The sequence below is a fragment of the Lithobates pipiens genome, unplaced genomic scaffold (genome assembly GCF_037356315.1).
Source record: "Lithobates pipiens isolate NorthernLeopardFrog02 unplaced genomic scaffold, aLitPip1_a1.2 Scaffold_22, whole genome shotgun sequence".
Lineage (NCBI taxonomy): Eukaryota > Metazoa > Chordata > Amphibia > Anura > Ranidae > Lithobates > Lithobates pipiens.
The window spans coordinates 295,435,462-295,454,423 of NW_027507784.1; the positions used below are offsets into that span (position 1 = coordinate 295,435,462).

The following is an 18,962-nucleotide window of genomic DNA, read 5'->3' on the forward strand; positions in this document are numbered from 1 at the left end:
ATCGCTGATCTCCGCCATTACTAGTAAAAAAAAATAATAAAAAATTATTAATAAAAATGCCATAAAACTATCCCTATTTTGTAAACGCTATAACTTTTGCGCAAACCAATCAATCGCTTATTGCAATTTTTTTTTACCAAAAATATGTAGAATACGTATCGGTCTAAACTTAGGGGAAAAAACATTTTTATATATATTTTTGGGGATATTTATTGTAACAAAAGTAAAAAATAATGAATTTTTTTCAAAATTGTGGTTCTATTTTTGTTTATAGCGCAAAAAATAAAAACCGCAGGGGTGATCAAATACCACCAAAAGAAAGCTCTATTTTTGGGAAAAAAAAGATGTCAATTTTGTTTGGGAGCCATGTCGCACGACCGCGCAATTGTCAGTTAAAGCGACGCAGTGTCGAATTGCAAAAAGTGGTCTGGTCTTTGACCAGCAAAATGGTCCGGTCTGTAAGTGGTTAAGGATAAATTTACAATCCTGCTTAACTGAGGCTAGCTTTAATGACATGGCTGTTTAGGTCCAGGTTTGGAGATGCACGAGAATCTCTAAATATGATTCATACTAAGCGGAAAAAACAAGGATGGGCTGCTTCACAAATAGGTCTATCATTGCACATAAAGGCATACTTCTCCTGGTGAGAGTCTCAGGCCTTCACCTTAGGAGTTTTTATATCTGAAGCTGGGTCTGGATTAGCATTTGGCTCAACAGATTTTTTTTTTTTTTTTAGACAATTGGCCTCTCGTGCTTTAGGACTTTTGTACTGGTAGTTTCTTGTGCGACTCCCCCTGTCCATTCCCTTGTTCCTTTATGGGATCTGAATCCGGTTCTATCTGCACTTCCGGAACCCCAGTTTGAGCCTATCAGACTTTCAACTCCATATTTCCACCCACAGGGTGGTATTCCTTGTAGGCATTTTGCGAAACCAGTCTATGGAACGGGTGCTTTATTCTACAAGTTACCTTTTCTGGTTTTGCATAGGGATAAGGGGGTGTTGGGGCCTAGGACTTCTTTTTGCCTTAGGCATTTCTGCCTTTCACCTCAACCAAGACACAAAATCAACCAAAAATTCAACGTTCTCTAAAGTCTTTTTAAGTCTGACAAACTGACTGAGGTACAGATTTGAGCACTGGTGATGAGTCTGTGATCCACAGCCAGAATCTCCAAGTCCAGTAAGTGAATCCTGATGGCATGAGCCTTATGTGTGAGGACTATACCTCGGTCGTTGGAATTCAAATATCTCATAAACTGCTTCAATGATTCATGGTTCCCTTCCATAGGAAGAGGACGTCGTCTATGTACCTGGCCCAGAGGATAAGCTCAGGTCCTATTTCTTAATAAATATATAAAATGAATCTATCTATATCTTTTTATATCAGGCTTTGCTGGTGTCTAGCTCTATTTCTCGGTGGCTCAGACAGACCACCATCCACGGTCTCCACCCTTTCCTTGCACTAAGCTCTCGTAGTTCTACCTTGTGTACTTGCTTTAAGGTCTTCTGTGATGCTAACTTTGGACATAATGTCCTTTTAGGCAGGGAGTTCCCAGCTCTACAATGTTGCTTTGTTGGTCGTTTTAGCATTTGCTTGCTATGTTGCCCACCCACATGGTTGAATGTCACAAAGGTGAAAGACTTCCTGTGCCTCCCAATGAAAAGAAAATAGAACTATTGTACTCGCTGTAAAATCTCTTTATTTATTTTTTGCAGTCCTTTGAGGGAGATGGGTCCTTTGTTTATAATCATGCTACTGCTTTGCTTTAAACCAGAGGCATGCTGGTAGTAGGAGAGGTTATCTTGGGCTTAAGCACAGTAATTTTGTTTGCCAGTGTCCAATCCCCTCCTGCAGGTGGCAATATAACTCTAAGGTGAAAGACTTCCTGTGTCCCTCAATGGACTCCAAAGGATTTTATGGTGGGTACCAAAATCCTATTTTTCAGTTAGTGCATTTGCTGCCCATGCTGTATGTGTAGTGCTTATAGATCCGTCTGCCTGATTGCTTATGCCGCCTATTTGCAGCTGGCTCCTGGCAATGCCTGGCGCTGTCCTCACTGTAAACAGCTTCAACAGGGCAGCATTAAACTCAGCCTGTGGACTCTGCCTGACGTTCTAATCCTACATTTAAAGAGATTCCGACAGGTAAGTTGGCCCTTCCTCTGCTATGTATGAATAAAACTCACTACAACAGATCTATGCTTTAACTAGTCTTCTGCTTTAGAAGCCTGCTGTCCTTGGCTTTATTAACCTTCCTCTGCTGGGTGTATACCCATCTGTTCTTGCTAGCTTCACATCCTACAAAAGTTCTACATCTATTGATGATGGGGATTTTTTGCAGTTTGACAATTTCTTGCTTTGTACTAGTATGGCTGTCAGGTACATTTGCCTGATTCTTAAAGGATAAGTTCACCTTTTGGAAAACATTACGTGTTCCACCTGCTTTTAGGGTGGATCATGTAACATGTTCTCACTGCTGCAGCTTCACCCCAATCCACTGCCTCTAGTGACAGCAAGCTGGGGGTTTTCTCCCTGATCTCGCTGTCAGTTTTTTATAAATGCGGCCTTGTGAGGCTCTGCTCACCCAGCCACATCATTCAGAGTTTGGGGGGGGGGATCCTTTGCGGCTATTGGCTTGTAGTTCTACCAGGGCGTTGAGCACTCTAGGTAGTTCGATTCTTCCTGTCTGTGTAATCTGTCTGCTTGTACAGGCAGGCAGTTACACACTGACAGTCTACAGGAGTTCTGCATTGCACCCATGTTCTGCTGATTGTGGGTGCAATGCTTTGCCGACTCCTAGTAAAAATAATAAATGCATATTTTTAACCTGCAAAAGATGTGCGTGTATTTTATTTTATTTTTTAATTTATTTTTTTATATTTTTTAAAGGTGAGCTCATCCTTTAAGGACAGACAAGCAAAAAGGACTGAAAAATTAAAGTTTGGGATACACAGACTGGCCCATAAATAACCTTGCCACACACATATATATTTCTCATTTATAAGCTGTTTTAATCTTATTTTTTATTGTAGGGAAACACAAGTTATCACTTCTAAACATTAATTTCCAGTGTAGGTTTGCTTCTCTTTGAGTAGATATTTTTATGGAGTTGCATTTAATAAGGGCGTTGTATATGAAAAAGACACCTAGAATAAACAATCATAAGCATACATTTTTTAGGACAATCTTTCAATGTCTCCTTTTGGCTCTTTCAAATACATGGATAGGATTTGTGTTTTAATTCCTGTAAGTAGCCACTTATGTTATATTTTACCAGATCTCAACAAAGAAAAAAAACATGGCTTCTGTAGTGTAGTAGCATCTTCCTCTGTTCTTTTCTAAAGGTTTGCTTTTCCTGTTCTTTACACTGTCTCCAGGAAAAACACAGAGTATAGTACAGTTTGATGGATCATAGTTTTTAAATAAAAGTAAATTTATTGTATGTGCAGTCGATGCAATAGGGTAAGTGGGATAATATATGGTTTTGTCCTTTTTTTTATTTGACATGTAAAGCCCAAACTTGATTTTCAGTTTTTTTTTTTTTTTTTTTTTTTGTATTTATTTTTTTGCATTATGCCTTACTGTAAGATTATTTTTTTTTGTAAATCTGCAGTGACTTGTACCTGGAGATTAATCTTGTAATATTTCAGGCTGACAGTGCTAAGCTACTGCAATGCAATTAGCAACAGCGTTGTCAGCCTGCGTTCTTCCAGTTTTCTGGCAGGCTGTCTATCTGACCTGATAGCAAAGCATTCACTATTTCAGCATATATGTATTGACTTGCTGAAAACTTGGCAGTACAAAACTACAAACTAGTAATGTAAAAAATAGAAGTGTCTTCTGTATAATACGCCCTGTATTTAGCAATATACGTAATTGTGAAGGACCATAGTAACCAGCTGTTTGGATAGAAAAAAAATCATTCACGTTAGGGTAGCCATGTTAGATTCATTTCACTACTTTTTTTTTTTTTTTTTTTCCCCTTTTGCTTTGATCTTCTTTAATATTGATTTTCAAATTATTTTCAAACTGACTACTTACAGTATGCAAAGCAAGTGGGCTACTCACTGCACTGCTAGCCAATATTTTTGCCCATCTCTATTCATGCTGCATGACCTAAACTAATACACTGATGTTACTTTTATGTGTTGATTGTAGTCTTATGTGTATGAGTGGTTTCACACTCTTAAATATCCTATAGTTACTGTAGTTTTCATTTGTTCTGCATGCCTCTCCAGCTCGGGTTCATTGTAACTATGTGAATATATCCATACCTGGAATTCTTCTTTAAGTTGCCTATACACTAGAAGAACTTAGTTTGAAAACTTTCTTTTCAGGAACGTTCGTTCAACTTTCGAATAGTTAGTGGGGTCAAATCAAAATTTTTGTTTTTAACCACAGTGGCGAAAATTCGAAGGAGCTGGATGATGAACGTTTATTAAATTAAAAAATTTATAACCGTTAATGTGGTCTTCAGTCAGGCAATTTTTATTCACTATGAAATCAAATGTTAAAAGTAAACAAAATTTTAAAGTACATTCGATTTGACATACATCAGATGTACTAATCAGAATTTTTCATATGAATGTTCATTCAAAAATCTACTGGTGTTTGACCAGCTTTAGACGTCACGTAAGGGCTCTGTTAGACTGTAAGACCACACCATAAAAGGCTTGCTTCAGTGCTGATATGACTCTCAGCATGTAAGGCATGCCTGTTTGAGGCCCTTGCTGGAGATGCCATGCCGTCCTGCACACCTTCCATCTAAAGTTAAAAAATGTAAATGTTCCATGTCAGTCCATTGGGTGATTTGTGTAATAAACTGCATTGAACCCAGCACTATAAACATTGAGTAAATGGGCTCCCCAACTATTCTATCCCTAAAGTGGTTGTAAACCTCATTGGGGGGGGGATAATATATGAACAAAGCATATCCCTCTGTATTGTTTACATCTGCATGAGTCACGTCTTACAAGTTTTTCTGACACCCAAGAGAAACCAGGTGACAGGAGGGACTTCCAGCTGACTGAGAGTTTCAGCTCTGTTCCAGTGTGCTGTGTGAAGGCGAGGGGGGTATCCCTTCCCTCCAATCAGCTTTCAGAGTTCTCACATCTTTGCTCACTGAGCTTAGGAGGATTTCTTTCTTCCCTGTGTATTACGAAAACGAGTCACTTCACTGGGTATGCATAAGGGTTTACAACCACTTTAGGCCCGGTTCACACTATTGCGAATTGGATGCGAATGTTCCCGCATCCAATTTGAATGACAGGAGACTGTGACCGGCTATCAGTGGAGCTGGTTCACACATTTCTGGGGCAGCTCCGGAGTGCACAGCAGAAGGGTCCTGCGTGTATTTGGCTCTTTTAGGTCCAAATTCAGGCAAAAATTCAGATCCAATGAGGGCCTGAAACTGAACAGGGACACATCCAACTCCCTGGTGTGAACCCAGCCTTAAAGAGATCTCAAGTATGTGGTTGATCCTAATCATTGAACAGCCTTCCTGTGTGAGTAAGTAGAATAAGCCTAATTCTCTACTTGATAATTCTTTCTCCTTTAATTTCAGAGTGAGATAAGAATTATTTGCTATAATTTGGGTGGCTTTTACATGTGCTATGTGTTAATCACCTGTCTAATTGTCGTGTCTGCGTAGGATGCAGATCGAAGGGTGAAACTGCAGAATATGGTTCGCTTTCCCCTGGTGGGGCTAGATATGACCCCTCATGTGGTGAAGCGCAGTCAGAGCTCTTGGAGCCTTCCATCACATTGGTCACCTTGGAGAAGACCCTATGGCCTTGGCCGAGATCCTGAGGACTTCATATACGATCTGTATGCTGTCTGCAACCACCATGGAACCATGCAGGGTGGTCATTATACAGGTATTTATAAAAATTAAAAAAAACTACTTGCAGCACCAGTTAGCAGTGAAGATTGTTAAGGAAAAAAGAGCAAGCATAACTTTTACACATCCAGAATAACTAAATAAAACCCAAAATTATGAAGAGAGTTTATGGCCAGATTTAGGGCAGAAAGTGGCCAAAGACAGCCCTGTGTTTGCCAGCTCTTCAATAGTTTTGAGTTTTGTTTGTGCTAGTTAAACCATATAAGAGTCCGCTAAATGGCATCAACATTGCATTCCAATTCCAAACAAATTATTCATACTGTTGGAAAGACTGTACATGTAAACACCTTATTTCTTTATTGTACATCATAGCACAGAGCCTCAAGTGTTTACTTAGTGGGTTATAGCTACCATTGGGTATTGACACTGGCACACCCAATACAGGAAGTTGACTCCCCCTATATAACCCCTCTTCTAGGAGTACCTCTGTTTTTTCACCAGTGTCTAAAGGTGTTGGCACAAGTGAAAATGTGCTCTGCAGAGCTCCAGGAGGGATCCATGCTGGATTTAAAAACCGGAACCATCCCGCCACTGCGGCTCCAGGATAGTACCCAGGCCTCGAATAAAAGAATGAGGTTTTGCCTATAAAACTCCTCTTTGAGGGCTGGACCCTAGGAACCAGGACTCTTTTTGATATTGCTATATTACTTACAGCTGTCCTGAGGGGTGCTATACATGGTCCAAAGGAGTGGAACCCCTATTAAAAGGGCCCCCGTTTTTGAAGGCTTAACCACGCTGCCCACCGTAATGGGTGAAGTTTGGATCTGTCTGTTTACAGCAGTATCCTGCAGCGAGGAAAAGGTAAGAGGAAAGCATAGGAACTGCAAAGTCCACCTATGACTTTTTCTTTCAATTATATTGTAAGATGCCTTAAAACCTCCTCTAGAGGGAGTAATAGCGTATAGACTCTGTTTAAATCTGTGCTAATACAGCGTGTGTCTCAGCAGGGGGGGGGGGTCTCCTCTCCCCCTAAATGGGGAAACTGAGTGGATAGGGATACATATTTTGTTTAAACAAGCATAAATCTGAAACGCTGATAGGCTAAATCCCCCTCTCCCCTCTCCCGCCTCACCTCTGAGGTGACTCTTGCTAAAGCACAGCTGATACTCTGGGAAACAGACAGTGTCTATCAGAGCAGCTGAAGCAAGGCTGCCACAGGACACAAAGCACTGGGGCACGTGAAGGGTTTACACCTGCATTTGCAGTATAGGAAAAAACGTATTGTTTAGCATTAGATCATTCTATGCTACCACTGTTTTTCCTACTATTGTTCAAATAGAACAGTTCTTAGAATACCTTTTTGTGCTTTGCACTATGGCTTCAAGGCTTACTACTAAGACACCAAAACCACCCCCAGGTGAACTCCAGACATCCCTCCACATTGTCATACTCTTCGGAGACACCTGAAATGGCAAGCCAGGGTGAGTCATTGGAAGCAACTGCTTCTCACACTTCAGCCCCTGTATACGTGACTGAAGATGCATTTTCCTCTGCCCTGCAGGGCTTAGAAGGAAGATTAACGGCTTTATTCGCATCCAACATTAAAGGGGATAACACGCTTTCTAGATTCCTCTCTCCCACTCCAAACCCCAAGTTTCAGCTTCACAATCTGAGGTACAAAATCCTTACGGACATGGTTTCTCTCCACTTTCATGCTACCCCTAACAGAGTCAGCTGAAAGTCTGGTTTCTTCTTTGGGTTCATTGAAACCTTTACAGCCAGTGCATGCGTTTCCAGTCCACACATTACTAGAGAAGCTTATTTATACCGAATGGGATCATCCGGATAAGCATTTTCTCCCTCCAAAGAGATTCTCAGTTCTCTATCCTATGGAGGAAAAATTCACCAAAAAATTGAAAGTTCCAGCAGTAGCTGCTGTGATTTCCAGTGTGAATACACGTTTTAACTTTTCCAGTGGACCATGCACAAATGCTAAAGGATCCAACAGATAAAGTTTGAATTCCTGTTAAACTTCAGTTTCTTTAGCAGGTACTGTTGCTCAGCCTGCAATTGCAGCTATAGGCACCTGTCGGTCCTTAAAAGGCCAGTTCACAGAGGCCCTTAAGAAGCTCCCTGCACAACAGGCCAGTGAGTTGGCCGATTTACCAAAAGCATTATGTTTTGCCATAGATGCTATAAAGGAGTCTATTCACCAGGCGTCTCGCCTTGCACTTGTGCTAGTACACATGCTAGGATCCTATGGCTAAAGGGTTGGTCTGCCAAAGCACCCTGCAAAAAAGCTACTGTCTAGTTTCCCATTTCATGGGGAGTGACTATTTGGCGATGATTTGGATAAATACATCCAATTTCCAGTGGAAAACGTACTATCTTGCCAGTCAGAAAGTATAAACCTCCTTCATTTAAACTGACTTTATCTTCTCTGCCTCTAGGCAGTGGCGACGGATTCCACCGTCAGATTTCAGAGGAAAATCACAGGGTCAGGCTCAAAGGAAGACCTGGAGCTGCAAGACTACAAAGCAGAATATTAAGTCCTCTTCATGAAGAGGCGTCTTCCCCTCACCAAGGTGGGGGGGAAGACTTCTGCATTTCGCTGAAGTCTGGCAGAGGGAAACTCAGGACAGATGGGCTCTCTCCACAGTCACTCTAGCATACAAACTAGCGTTTCGGGAGTTTTCACCATCTCCCTTTCTGAGATCAAGGGTTCCAAAGGATCCAGGGAAACGACAATCCCTGTTTCAAGCATTAGACCGATTATTCACTCAAGGGGTAATCGTACAAATCCCCACAGAAGAACAAGATTCAGGTTTCTATTCAAACCTGTTTACGGTACCAAAACTGAATGGAGATGTCAGGCCCATTCTGGATCTAAAAAATCGAAATCGGTTCCTAAAAATTTGCTAATTTCGAATGGAGTCAATCAGGTCAGTGGTTTCCATCCTACAAGACAGAGAACTTCTGGCGTTCATCGACATCACTCCACCACCTCTAGCCAGGTTGAGGGCACAGGGCATAACAGTGTTGGCGTACCTAGACTATCTGTTGTTAATAGACCAGTCAGTGACTCGCTTAAAGCAAAGCGTACGCATTACAACCAGTTACCTGGAAAGTCTCGGTTTGATCCTCAACCTAGAGAAGTCTTCCTTAAAACCAGTAAGAAGGCTGGATTACTTAGACCTGATCATAGATACAGCCCAGAAAAGGGTGTTCTTGCCTCCAGCAAACATCAGCTCCATACAAGAGCTGGTACGGATGGTCAGGTCAAAAACAAATCCTTCAATTCACCTTTGCATGAGGTTGTTAGGAAAGATGGTAGCTTTATTCAAAGCTGTCCCCTATGCCCAGTTCCATTCGAGACTGTTGCAAAACAGATTCCTATCTGCTTAGAACAAGACAATCCATGCTTTGGAATTGCCAATGCAGCTGTCCCCAAAAGTGTCTCAAAGCCTCAGTTGGTGGTTATGAAGCCAGAATTTGCTGAAGGGGAAATCCTTCAGACCAATAATCTGGAAAGTAGTAACGACAGATGCCAGACTCTCAGGCTGGGGAGCGGTACTAGAGGAGACGACTGTCCAGGGACAGTGGTCAAAACGCGAAAGAGCCATGCCCATCAACATCCTAATGATTCAGGCAGTGTATCTGGCTCTGAAAACCTGGACCTTCAGGTTAAAGAATTGTCCAGTCTGGATTCAATCCAACAATGCCACGGCTGTGGCCTATATCAATCACCAATGGGACACCAAGTCTCTCAGCTCAAAGAGAGGTGAACCATATCCTAACTTGGGCAGAAAAGAATGTCCCATCCCTATCAGCAGTTTTAATTCTGGGAGTAGAAAATTGGCAGGCAGACTGACTAAGTCACCAGCAGTTATTCCCAGGAAAATGGTCTCTTCACCCCGAAGTGTTTTGGGCTTTTTGCCAAAGATGGGGGACTCCCGACATAGATCTTCTAGCGTCCAGATTCAACATGAAGTTGGTTAACTTTGTGTCCAGAACAAGGGATCCACTCGCATATGGAACAGATGCGCTGGTAACTCCGTGGGATCAGTTTTCACTGATTTACGCTTTTCTCCCGTTTCAGTTGCTGCCTCGACTTCTTTGCAGGATCAAGCTGGAAAGCAAGCCGGTAATTCTGGTAGCACCAGCATGACCCAGAAAGTCATGGTACGCAGAGATTGTAAAGATGGCAGTGGAGGGTCCTTGGCCTCTTCCACTAAGACCAGACCTGCTATCACAGGGGCCGATATTCCATCCTACTTTACGAACGCTAAATTTAACGGCTTGGCTATTGAAACCCACATTCTGAAGAAGCGTGCGCTTTCCAGGTCTGTTATATCAACTTTTATCAATGCAAGGAAACCAGTTTCCAGAGCTGTATATTAGAGTTTGGAAAGCTTACATTTAGTGGTGTGAATCCAAGGGTTGTCACCTACCTTCGGAGATATATTATAGGCAGAATCCTTGCCTTTCTACATTTGGATGTAGAGATGAAGTTGGCCCGAAGTACTATTAAGGGCCAAGTCTCAGCCTTATCGGTTTTATTTCAAAGACCTCTTGCTACGCATTCTTTGTCCGGGGTTTTATGCAAGGGATGATGTGGATTAATCCGCCATTTAAATCACCTTTTAACCCCTTGGGACTTGAATTTAGTTTTGTCAGTGGTACAAAAACCGCCATTTGAACCATTACAGCATGTTCCCTTAGTCCTTCTAACTAGGAAGCTGATATTTTTGGTTGCTATATCCTCAGCAAGGAAGGTTTCAAAATTGGCTGATCGGTCTTGTAAAGAGCCATGTTTTATTATTCATGAGGACAGAGTGGTGTTGCGCCCTCATCCAGATTCGTAAGACTGATGTCTTATTTATTCTGCCAGAGGGTCCTAAAAAAGGACAGGCAGCGTCGAAATCCACTGTTTGTAAGTGGATTCGGCAAGTTATAATTCAATCTCATGATTTAAAGGGTAAGAGCGGTTAGTACTTCTTGGGCAGTGCGTCACCTTTGCTCAGATCTGCAAGGCTGCGACTTGGTCTTCGGTCCATACATTCACAAGTTTACCAAGTGGATATAAGAAGGAATGAGGATATCGCCTTCAGGTGCAGTGTGCAGGCAGCAGTATAAGTCCTCAAGGTCTGGGGGTGCCCTACGGGTTGGGTCTCCCTCAACTCAAGTAGCATTGCTATGGGACGTCCCACTAAGTAAATGCTGAAGGTTTCCTATGATCTACGATCAAGAAAATAGGGTTTTTATAACAGCTTACCTGTACTCCAAGAAAGGGATTTTACATCATAGGACACAGGTCCCGTCCCTCTTCTTTTATGGGGTTTAAGTATATTGCTTATATTGCTTGGCTACAAAAACTGAGGTGGTACTGGATATAGGGGAGTCAACTTCCTGTATTGGGTGTGCCAGTGTCAACACCTGAAGGTGTATGATGTACTCAAAGAAAAGGATTTTACAGGTAAGCTGTTTATAAAAATCCTATTTTCTGTAAAGGATAAAGAATCCTCGCGGCCTATTCTTCGTGCTCCTAAACTCCAAAACCTTAAATGCTTATAAATCCACCCCAAAAAAAACATGGAATGCTCCATGCAAATGCGCACACAAGAAAATGGGTAATATATTGTGTTTTTGAATGCACTGAAATTAATTTGAGTGTATTTTCTACTAAAAATATGGATTTGACTAGCAGCAGAAATATCCCTTGACAAAAAATGTTGCAACTGCTACCATTTTATTCTGCAGGGTTTCTGCTTTTAGAAAATATGTAATATTTTGGGGGTCTTAACCTTTGAGTCTAAAAGGTGCATTTTTAACATGTGCAAAATATAAAAAAATAACTCCAGCAGCCCCCAAAGGCTAAGACGAATTACACTTACTCACTTCATCCTTCACGTAAACCTCCCTTTGCTCAAAGCAGGTTCTATGCCGATACCTCGCTGATTGCAGGTTTTCCATCAATTCCTGTTGGCCAATAACATTGTCACTATGACAGCGAGGGAACGTCTTTCTAACGGAACTCCACGGGGCGTTAAAAACCTTACATTTTTTTGGCCCAACATTAGTACTTTGCATATCCAATTCCTGATTCCTGATCATATGATGCTTAAAGTGATTGCAATAGTTCAACAAACATTTTATACTTGCTCTGTGCAATGGTATTGCACAGAGCAGCTCCAAACCTCCACTTCAGGGTTCCTCTGCCGCCACTGTTGCCTCCTCCTCTTTTCCTGTTTCCCCCATAGCAAGCCGCTTACCTGAGGGAGGGTTGCTTGTGGGGGCGTTATTTTGAATGTGTAGCTCGGCCCCACCCTCCATTCTCTCCTCGCAGATTTTGACTGACAACAACAGGAGCTAATGGTTCATGCTGCTGCCAAGTCTTCTGTGGGAAGAGAGAGGAAAGAGCTGCTGCAAACAGGCACAAATCGTTCTGATAAGTGTGTAAGGGGGGCTGGGGAAAGCAGATTTTTTTAAAAACTTTTTACCTTTACAACCACTTTAATCAAGAACTCAGAGTGTCACTTGTTTGGCTGTGCAGTGCTGAAAATGTGCATAAATAACCAACTATATTGGGTGTAGAGAATTGCAGGTTTTTTGCAGGTAAAATAGTAAACATGTATGTGCGTTGTTTATTGCTTTTTGCCTAGAGCTTCAAGTTTTTTTCATTGTTTGACCATCTCATTTTTGTTTCAGCTTACTGTAAAAACTCTGTGGATGGCATGTGGTACTGCTTTGATGACAGTGAAGTGCAGGCACTTGCAGAAGATGAAGTGTGCAAGCCAGCGGCTTATATCCTCTTCTATCAGCGACGAGCAGCAGTGCCATCCTGGTCAGCTAACAGTTCTGTGGCAGGTATGTTTTATTCCTGCTTAATTCATGTAAAATAGGGAATGTTAACTGCAGCCATGTTTTCACTTTTGGTGTAGTTTTCCTTTTAAGTGGATGTAAACCCTCACATATACCCAGAAAAGTGAACAGCCTCAGATCATACACAGATATGAAACAAATCTCCCTGCATACGTTTTACATGTATATCTGCTGTCTTCAGCTTGCTATTTTCTTTAGAAAGTGCACATTGTGTTAGTAGAGATTATTTTTCTTCCTGTTCAGCACTGGGTGGGGAGTCCTTGGCATACACTGTGTGACAGCTGATTGGAGGAAAGGCACACACCCCCACTCCACATAGGCAGAGGATGGAAGGAATGTGCTGTGAATACACCAGCTCTCTGCTAATCTATAGCACCCATCCGACACAAATTTCAGGCCAGTTTTATCTTGTTTGTCGAAGAACTTGTCAGAAGTTATCATGCTGATAACAGAAGAACGGAGCAGCAGAAAGACACAGGACTTGGGGCTTTGGAGAGCGATAAGAAAACGCTACAGATGTATGTGCTTAGGTCAATTTTCATGAATCGGGTTTACGGTCACTTTAAGTTTATCCCAGCCCCCCTCATTAAAGGCTTTGTAGTAAAATCTATATTTTCACGACCCTTCTTGAGATCTTCAATGTGTCGCCCTGCCAGTGCTATACAGCCCTTGTAGCAAAAAAATCCCAGCCACAACTCGTACTTCACAGACTAATCTAGAAGAGTGACGTAAAAAAAAGACCAAGTGGTCAATTTGAGTCTGCTCCCCATATTTATTTATTTTTGAGGATATATTTTTTTTTTTTATGCCTTACCACTTTCGGTTGCACATGTACAGCACTTATCTAATATAAATCAGATACTAAACCATCTGTAACGATTACAATGGAAAAAAAAAGTAGCATACTATACCATACAAAATACACAGACCAATTCCAATAAAGTAAAAAAAGTTTCTTAAAACCTCCTGTATGAGTATCCGTTAAAAAGTTTACCACTTATGGGTTTTAATATCTGTCATAATTCACAAATAAAGTTCAAAATGCCTTTGTGCAAAACTCTCTCAAATCTTCAATATGCAACCGCGTTACCATACACGTTGGGACCTAAATCTTACGTAAATCTTGTGCAATCTCCTCCTTAATCAGTGGTATGTGGCACTTCAGACACTCTGTGTCACAAAAAGCTGGTCAGAGATATTGGACCACAAGGTGCTATGAGCTCAATATCAGCCTCATCAACACTCCAGAGCTCAGATTATAATAATTCCTTTCCTCTTGACTCCAAACTCCTGCACTCGCGTTACGCGCGCATTTCCTGATTTCCTGCATTCGCGTTCTGCGCGCATTTCCTGGTCCTGCGTTCCGCAGGTATTTCCTGCACCACGTTCAAAACGCACTGCAGTTGCCATCTGCAGCGGGTGTCAATGAGATGCCAAATGCAGTGCGTTTGCATTCACAGGTAGTACCATGCATTCTGGTTGCGGTGCATTTTTTTAAGTAGTACATTCACTACTTTTGGTGTGGTCCTGTGCGATTCAGCCCATTCAAAATGAATGGTCTCAAATTGTATTGCACGTGAATTGCTTATGCTTATATAGTCTGTGATGTTCATAAATAAAAAGTCAAAATGCTTCAGTGCAAAACTCACCCAAATCTTCAATGTGCAATGTTACATTGAGCTCCAGATCTTATACACATTTTGTGCACTCTCCTCACCAGAGATGTTGAAACTCTAGGTTGTAGGAGGTCATTATTAGCCCCATCTGCACACCAAAGCTTCTATTATAATCACTCCTTTCCATCTGGCGCCAAACCTTCTCCTCCATAGTAAGCAATAATTACAGCTCTCTCCTTAGGAAAACATTAAAGTGGTTGTAAAGGCTAAAGGTTTTTTTTTTTTTTTTTTACCTTAATGCCTTCTCTCTATAGGGTTAAAAAAAAAACCTGACCCTCCCCATTAAATACTTCAGTCCGATCTCAAGCCAGTGTTGTGCCTAAGACTCATTCAGCCCAGCTTAGGATCATGTCTGCATAAGTGCCCCCATAGGATGTGGCTTTGTATATGGACACTTGGAAGGGAGGGGAAGCTGAGAGCCCCTGCAAGGGGGATCCAGAAGAAGCGGTTCAGGGCCGCTCTGTGCAAAACCTTTGCAATCATTTTAAAGTATAACTAAAGGTAAGTTTTGGATAGAGTGGAGAGGGATTAGAACATCTGTCATTTTCTATTGCTGTCTGTGCCCCCCGCCCCCCGTTAAGGAGATTTACCTTCTCTAGTTGTCCTATTTTCTGTTATTAAAAGAAAACCCCAAATATTGGGTTGTCCCCTGAAAAGTAACAGAGGGGAAATCTTCTAATGGGGACACGAGTTCTGGTGACCTGGGGGGGCCCCTAAGGAGTTATCTTAATTTGCAGGTATAACGTTGTCTTGTTTGGCTATGGGACAGGAAGTGAAGGTAAATCTCCACAATGGGACACGGATGGCAGAAGAAAAATTGTCTGGTTATAACCCTCCCTTACTCTATCCAAAATGGGGGATAAAAAGTTTTGCATATAACTCTACTTTAAGGTAACAGACATATTGTTTTCGCTGCCATATAACAATTTATTAAAATTAGGTTAAAAGTACTTAGATTTAGGTTTTGCAAAATTACACTTATCTCCTTATCATAAAGTAGACAAATGTATCAATCCCCGGCTACTGCCTCTTTCCAGCACCTCTCTCTTCTCAGGACAGTGTCAGGTAAGCCAGGTATATTGAGTCTCTGAGGAAGTCTGTTCTGGATGTAACGCATAAGACAATGTATAACATTACCACGCTGTAGCTGGATTACCTAACACTGTCCTGAGAGGAGAGGCGCCTATTTCAAACTGACCACATTAGGTGAAGAAGCACATCCTTCCCAATGTGGTCAGTTTTCTGGCTGTCCTGAACAAGGCAAGGGATCACATGTACTTTTAAGTTCCAACTATGATGGTTTGCTGGAAGTCTCATCTAATTTCCCATATGTCTCTCATGTCTATGCATTTTCTTGGGGCACTTTGGCTAAAGTGCTGGAGCAGAAATGCGTGTGGTAATTTCAGCTCGTAGTACAGTACTGCTAAAACATGAGCACGGTTTTTAGTTTTTTTAAGAATCAGCCATTGTTCTCAAATGAGGTCTGAATTTGACAGTTTTCCTCTATTAATGAAATTTCTTACCCATATTACAGCAAGTGGTAGCATGGGAATGGGTATGAATTTATAATCCAAAACTTTTACTGATCAAGATGTTGACAGGAAAAATTGCACTAAATAGGATGTCACGCGTTGCAGAAATGATCATAGATGTATGCAGTATATGATGCTTTGCAATGCCAATGAGGAGTATTCGCATGGGACCTAGACTATATGGAATTTCTCTATACACAGAAGCATATGAATGGCTTGTCATTGGACTGCTGTAAACATATGTACTAGTAACCTTCGTTTCAGATTTTTGTAGATCCCATCTACATAGTTACATAGTAGTTCAGGTTCAAAAAAGTCCATCTCGTTCAAAAAAAAAAAATTCATACAATCCCATATACACAATCCTGTACCCACAGTTGATCTCCCGAGAGGCAATCGGATATTCTCTGGATCAACTTTACCTATAAATGTTAGTACCCATTTATATTGTGTGTTTGTGTTTGTATATTAGGGGTGCAACGGATTGTCACTGATCCGTGATCCGAATGGGTCAACCTGTTCGGATCGACACACCCGCTGATCTGCGGAGCACTCCGCTGCCTCGGCCTTAGGAAAGGATGACGGAGCGATCACTTGTAAACAAACCAGGGTCATTTCTCTCTCCCCTCTGTGTACTGATCTTTACAGTGGAGGGGAGAGATCGGATGGAAGCAGTGCTGTGGGCTGGATCTGTAGTGCCCACAGCGCTGCTCTGTGACAATTGCAGTCACATCCATCCATACCCTGCCATACTCTGCCATACTCGACCGTACCCAGCCATGCTCATCCGTACCCACCCATACTCGGCCAATATTACAGTGGGGGAGATGTCCATTAGTGGGGGAGATGATGTGGATATTACAGTGGGGACTATATGGTGGTGGAATTTTCACAGGTTTTTGCAAATTCAATTATTTGCTGATCCGAAAAGAGATCCAACCGTGACTCTGATCCGAGGAACGATCCGATCGTTTTTTGATCCGTTGCACCCCTAGTGTGTGTGTGTGTGTGTGTGTGTATTATGTTTTTTCATGTGACAAACCGTTGAAGAAATTACTTTGCTACAATGTAAAGTAGTGAGTGTGCAACTGCGCACTGCATCAAATTGGTCTGCTTGACTGTCCTCCCAAAAGACAAGCGGACTAAGGATATGGATTACTGGAACCATGTCCTGTGGTCTGAGACCCAGATAAACTTATTTGGTTCCAATGGTGTCGAGCTTGTGTGGCAGCAACCAGGTGAGTAAAAAGACAAGTGTGTCTTGCCTACAGTCAAGCATGGTGATGGGAGTGTCATGGTCTGGGGCTGCATGAGTTCTGCCGCCACTGGGAAGCTACAGTTCATTGAGGGAACCATGAATGCCAACATGTACTGTGACATACTGAAGCAGAGCATGATCCCCTCCCTTTGGAGATTGGGCCACAGGGCAGTATTCCAACATAACGACCCAAATACACCTCCAAGATGACCACTGCCTTGCTAAAGAAGCTGAGGGTAAAGGTGATGGACTGGCCAAGCATGTCCCTTGACCTAATCCTATTGAGCATCTGTGGGGCATCCTCAAACACAAGGTGTAGGACTGTAAGGTCTCCAACATCCACTGGCTCTGTGATGTCGTCATGGAGCAGTGGAAGAGGACTCCGGTGGCAACCTGTGAAGCTCTGGTGAACTTCATTCCCAAGAGGGTTAAGGCAGTGCTGGAAAATAATGGTGGCCCCACAAAATATTGACACTTTGGGCCCAATTTGGACATTTTCACAGTTTAAACATTAATGGATGTGTTGTTTCGAGGGGACAGCAAACTTGCACTGTTATACAAGCTGTACACTCACTATTTTGCATTGTATTCTTCAGTGTTGTCACATGAAAATATATAATAAAATATTTACAAAAATGTGAGGGGTGTACTCACTTTTGTGAGATACTGCGTGCGTATGAATTTATATATATATATATATATATATGTGTGCACTTAGGAAAGAATCCAGGCCTTTTATAAAAGCAATCTATTGAGCTGGCCAGAAACACCTCTTGAGGGGATGCTATTACACTTTCACAGCTCTTATTGTGAAAAAAACCTTTCTATATTTGGAGATGAAATCTCTTTTCCTCTAGATGTAAAGTGTGCCCCCTTGTCCTCTGGGATGACCTTAAAGTTAATAACTTGGCACCAAGTTCACTATATGAACCCCTTATGTATCTGTACATGTTGATCATATCCCCCCTTAATCTCCTCTTCTCAAGAGAGAATACATTCAGTTCCTCTAATCCAGTGATGGCGAACCTTGGCACCCCAGATGTTTTGGAACTACGTTTCCCATGGTGCTCAACTACACTGCAGAGTGTAGATCACGCACTCTGCGGTGTAGTTGAGCATCATGGGAAATGTAGTTCTAAATCATCTGGGGTGCCAGGGTTCGCCATCACTGCACTAATCTATCCTCATAGCTGAGCTGCTCTATTTTATCATTCTGGTAATGTAGAAAGGATGAAAGTTCAGTTTTTTTCTATATTGCTAAAGTTGTGTTAATCGTTTTCACTACAGTAACATAAGGTTCCATTTCTTTTATTTTAATTTTTTCTTTTTTTTTTCTTTTTTTTTATATTTAATTTTGATTGTGTTTTATTTTTGACATTAAAAATTATAAATAATCCATGTTAACCCCAGCACATCTTCAAAACACCAAAATCCACACCCTCCCGACCTGGAAAAAAGGCCCTAAATTGTCTTAGAACGTTCGGTTTAGATTGGTTTACCTTTGCAAGCAGTAGCTGCTTCCAGGCATGCAAGTCATGCTCGGTGGATAAAAAGTAGACCATGTATGTTTTATTAAGTTATTGAGGTACCTGGTGTTTCTAAAATGGAGATTAGAAATATTTAATTTATTTCTCTACCCCCGAGTGTCACTGTATTGGAGAGAGCTTCACGCAACATGCTTACTAATGTTGAAAAGCTCCTTGGCTATGTCTGCATTGGCATTGTTAACCTTGACTCTTTTTCCATCTCGACTCTCCTCTGTGGGTAAAAGAGAACT

General features: G+C 41.7%; 1 protein-coding gene across 1 annotated transcript in view; it reads left to right on the forward strand.

The window, feature by feature from the left end:
- USP31 (ubiquitin specific peptidase 31) overlaps positions 1–18,962 on the forward strand; it is a 165,119-nt gene that overhangs the window by 121,316 nt on the left and 24,841 nt on the right. Inside the window, exons 11-13 of the mRNA XM_077450182.1 lie at positions 2,024–2,143; positions 5,649–5,874; positions 12,546–12,704. Of these exons, the coding sequence (XP_077306308.1) occupies positions 2,024–2,143; positions 5,649–5,874; positions 12,546–12,704 (505 nt within the window). The remainder of the gene's footprint in view (positions 1–2,023; positions 2,144–5,648; positions 5,875–12,545; positions 12,705–18,962) is intronic.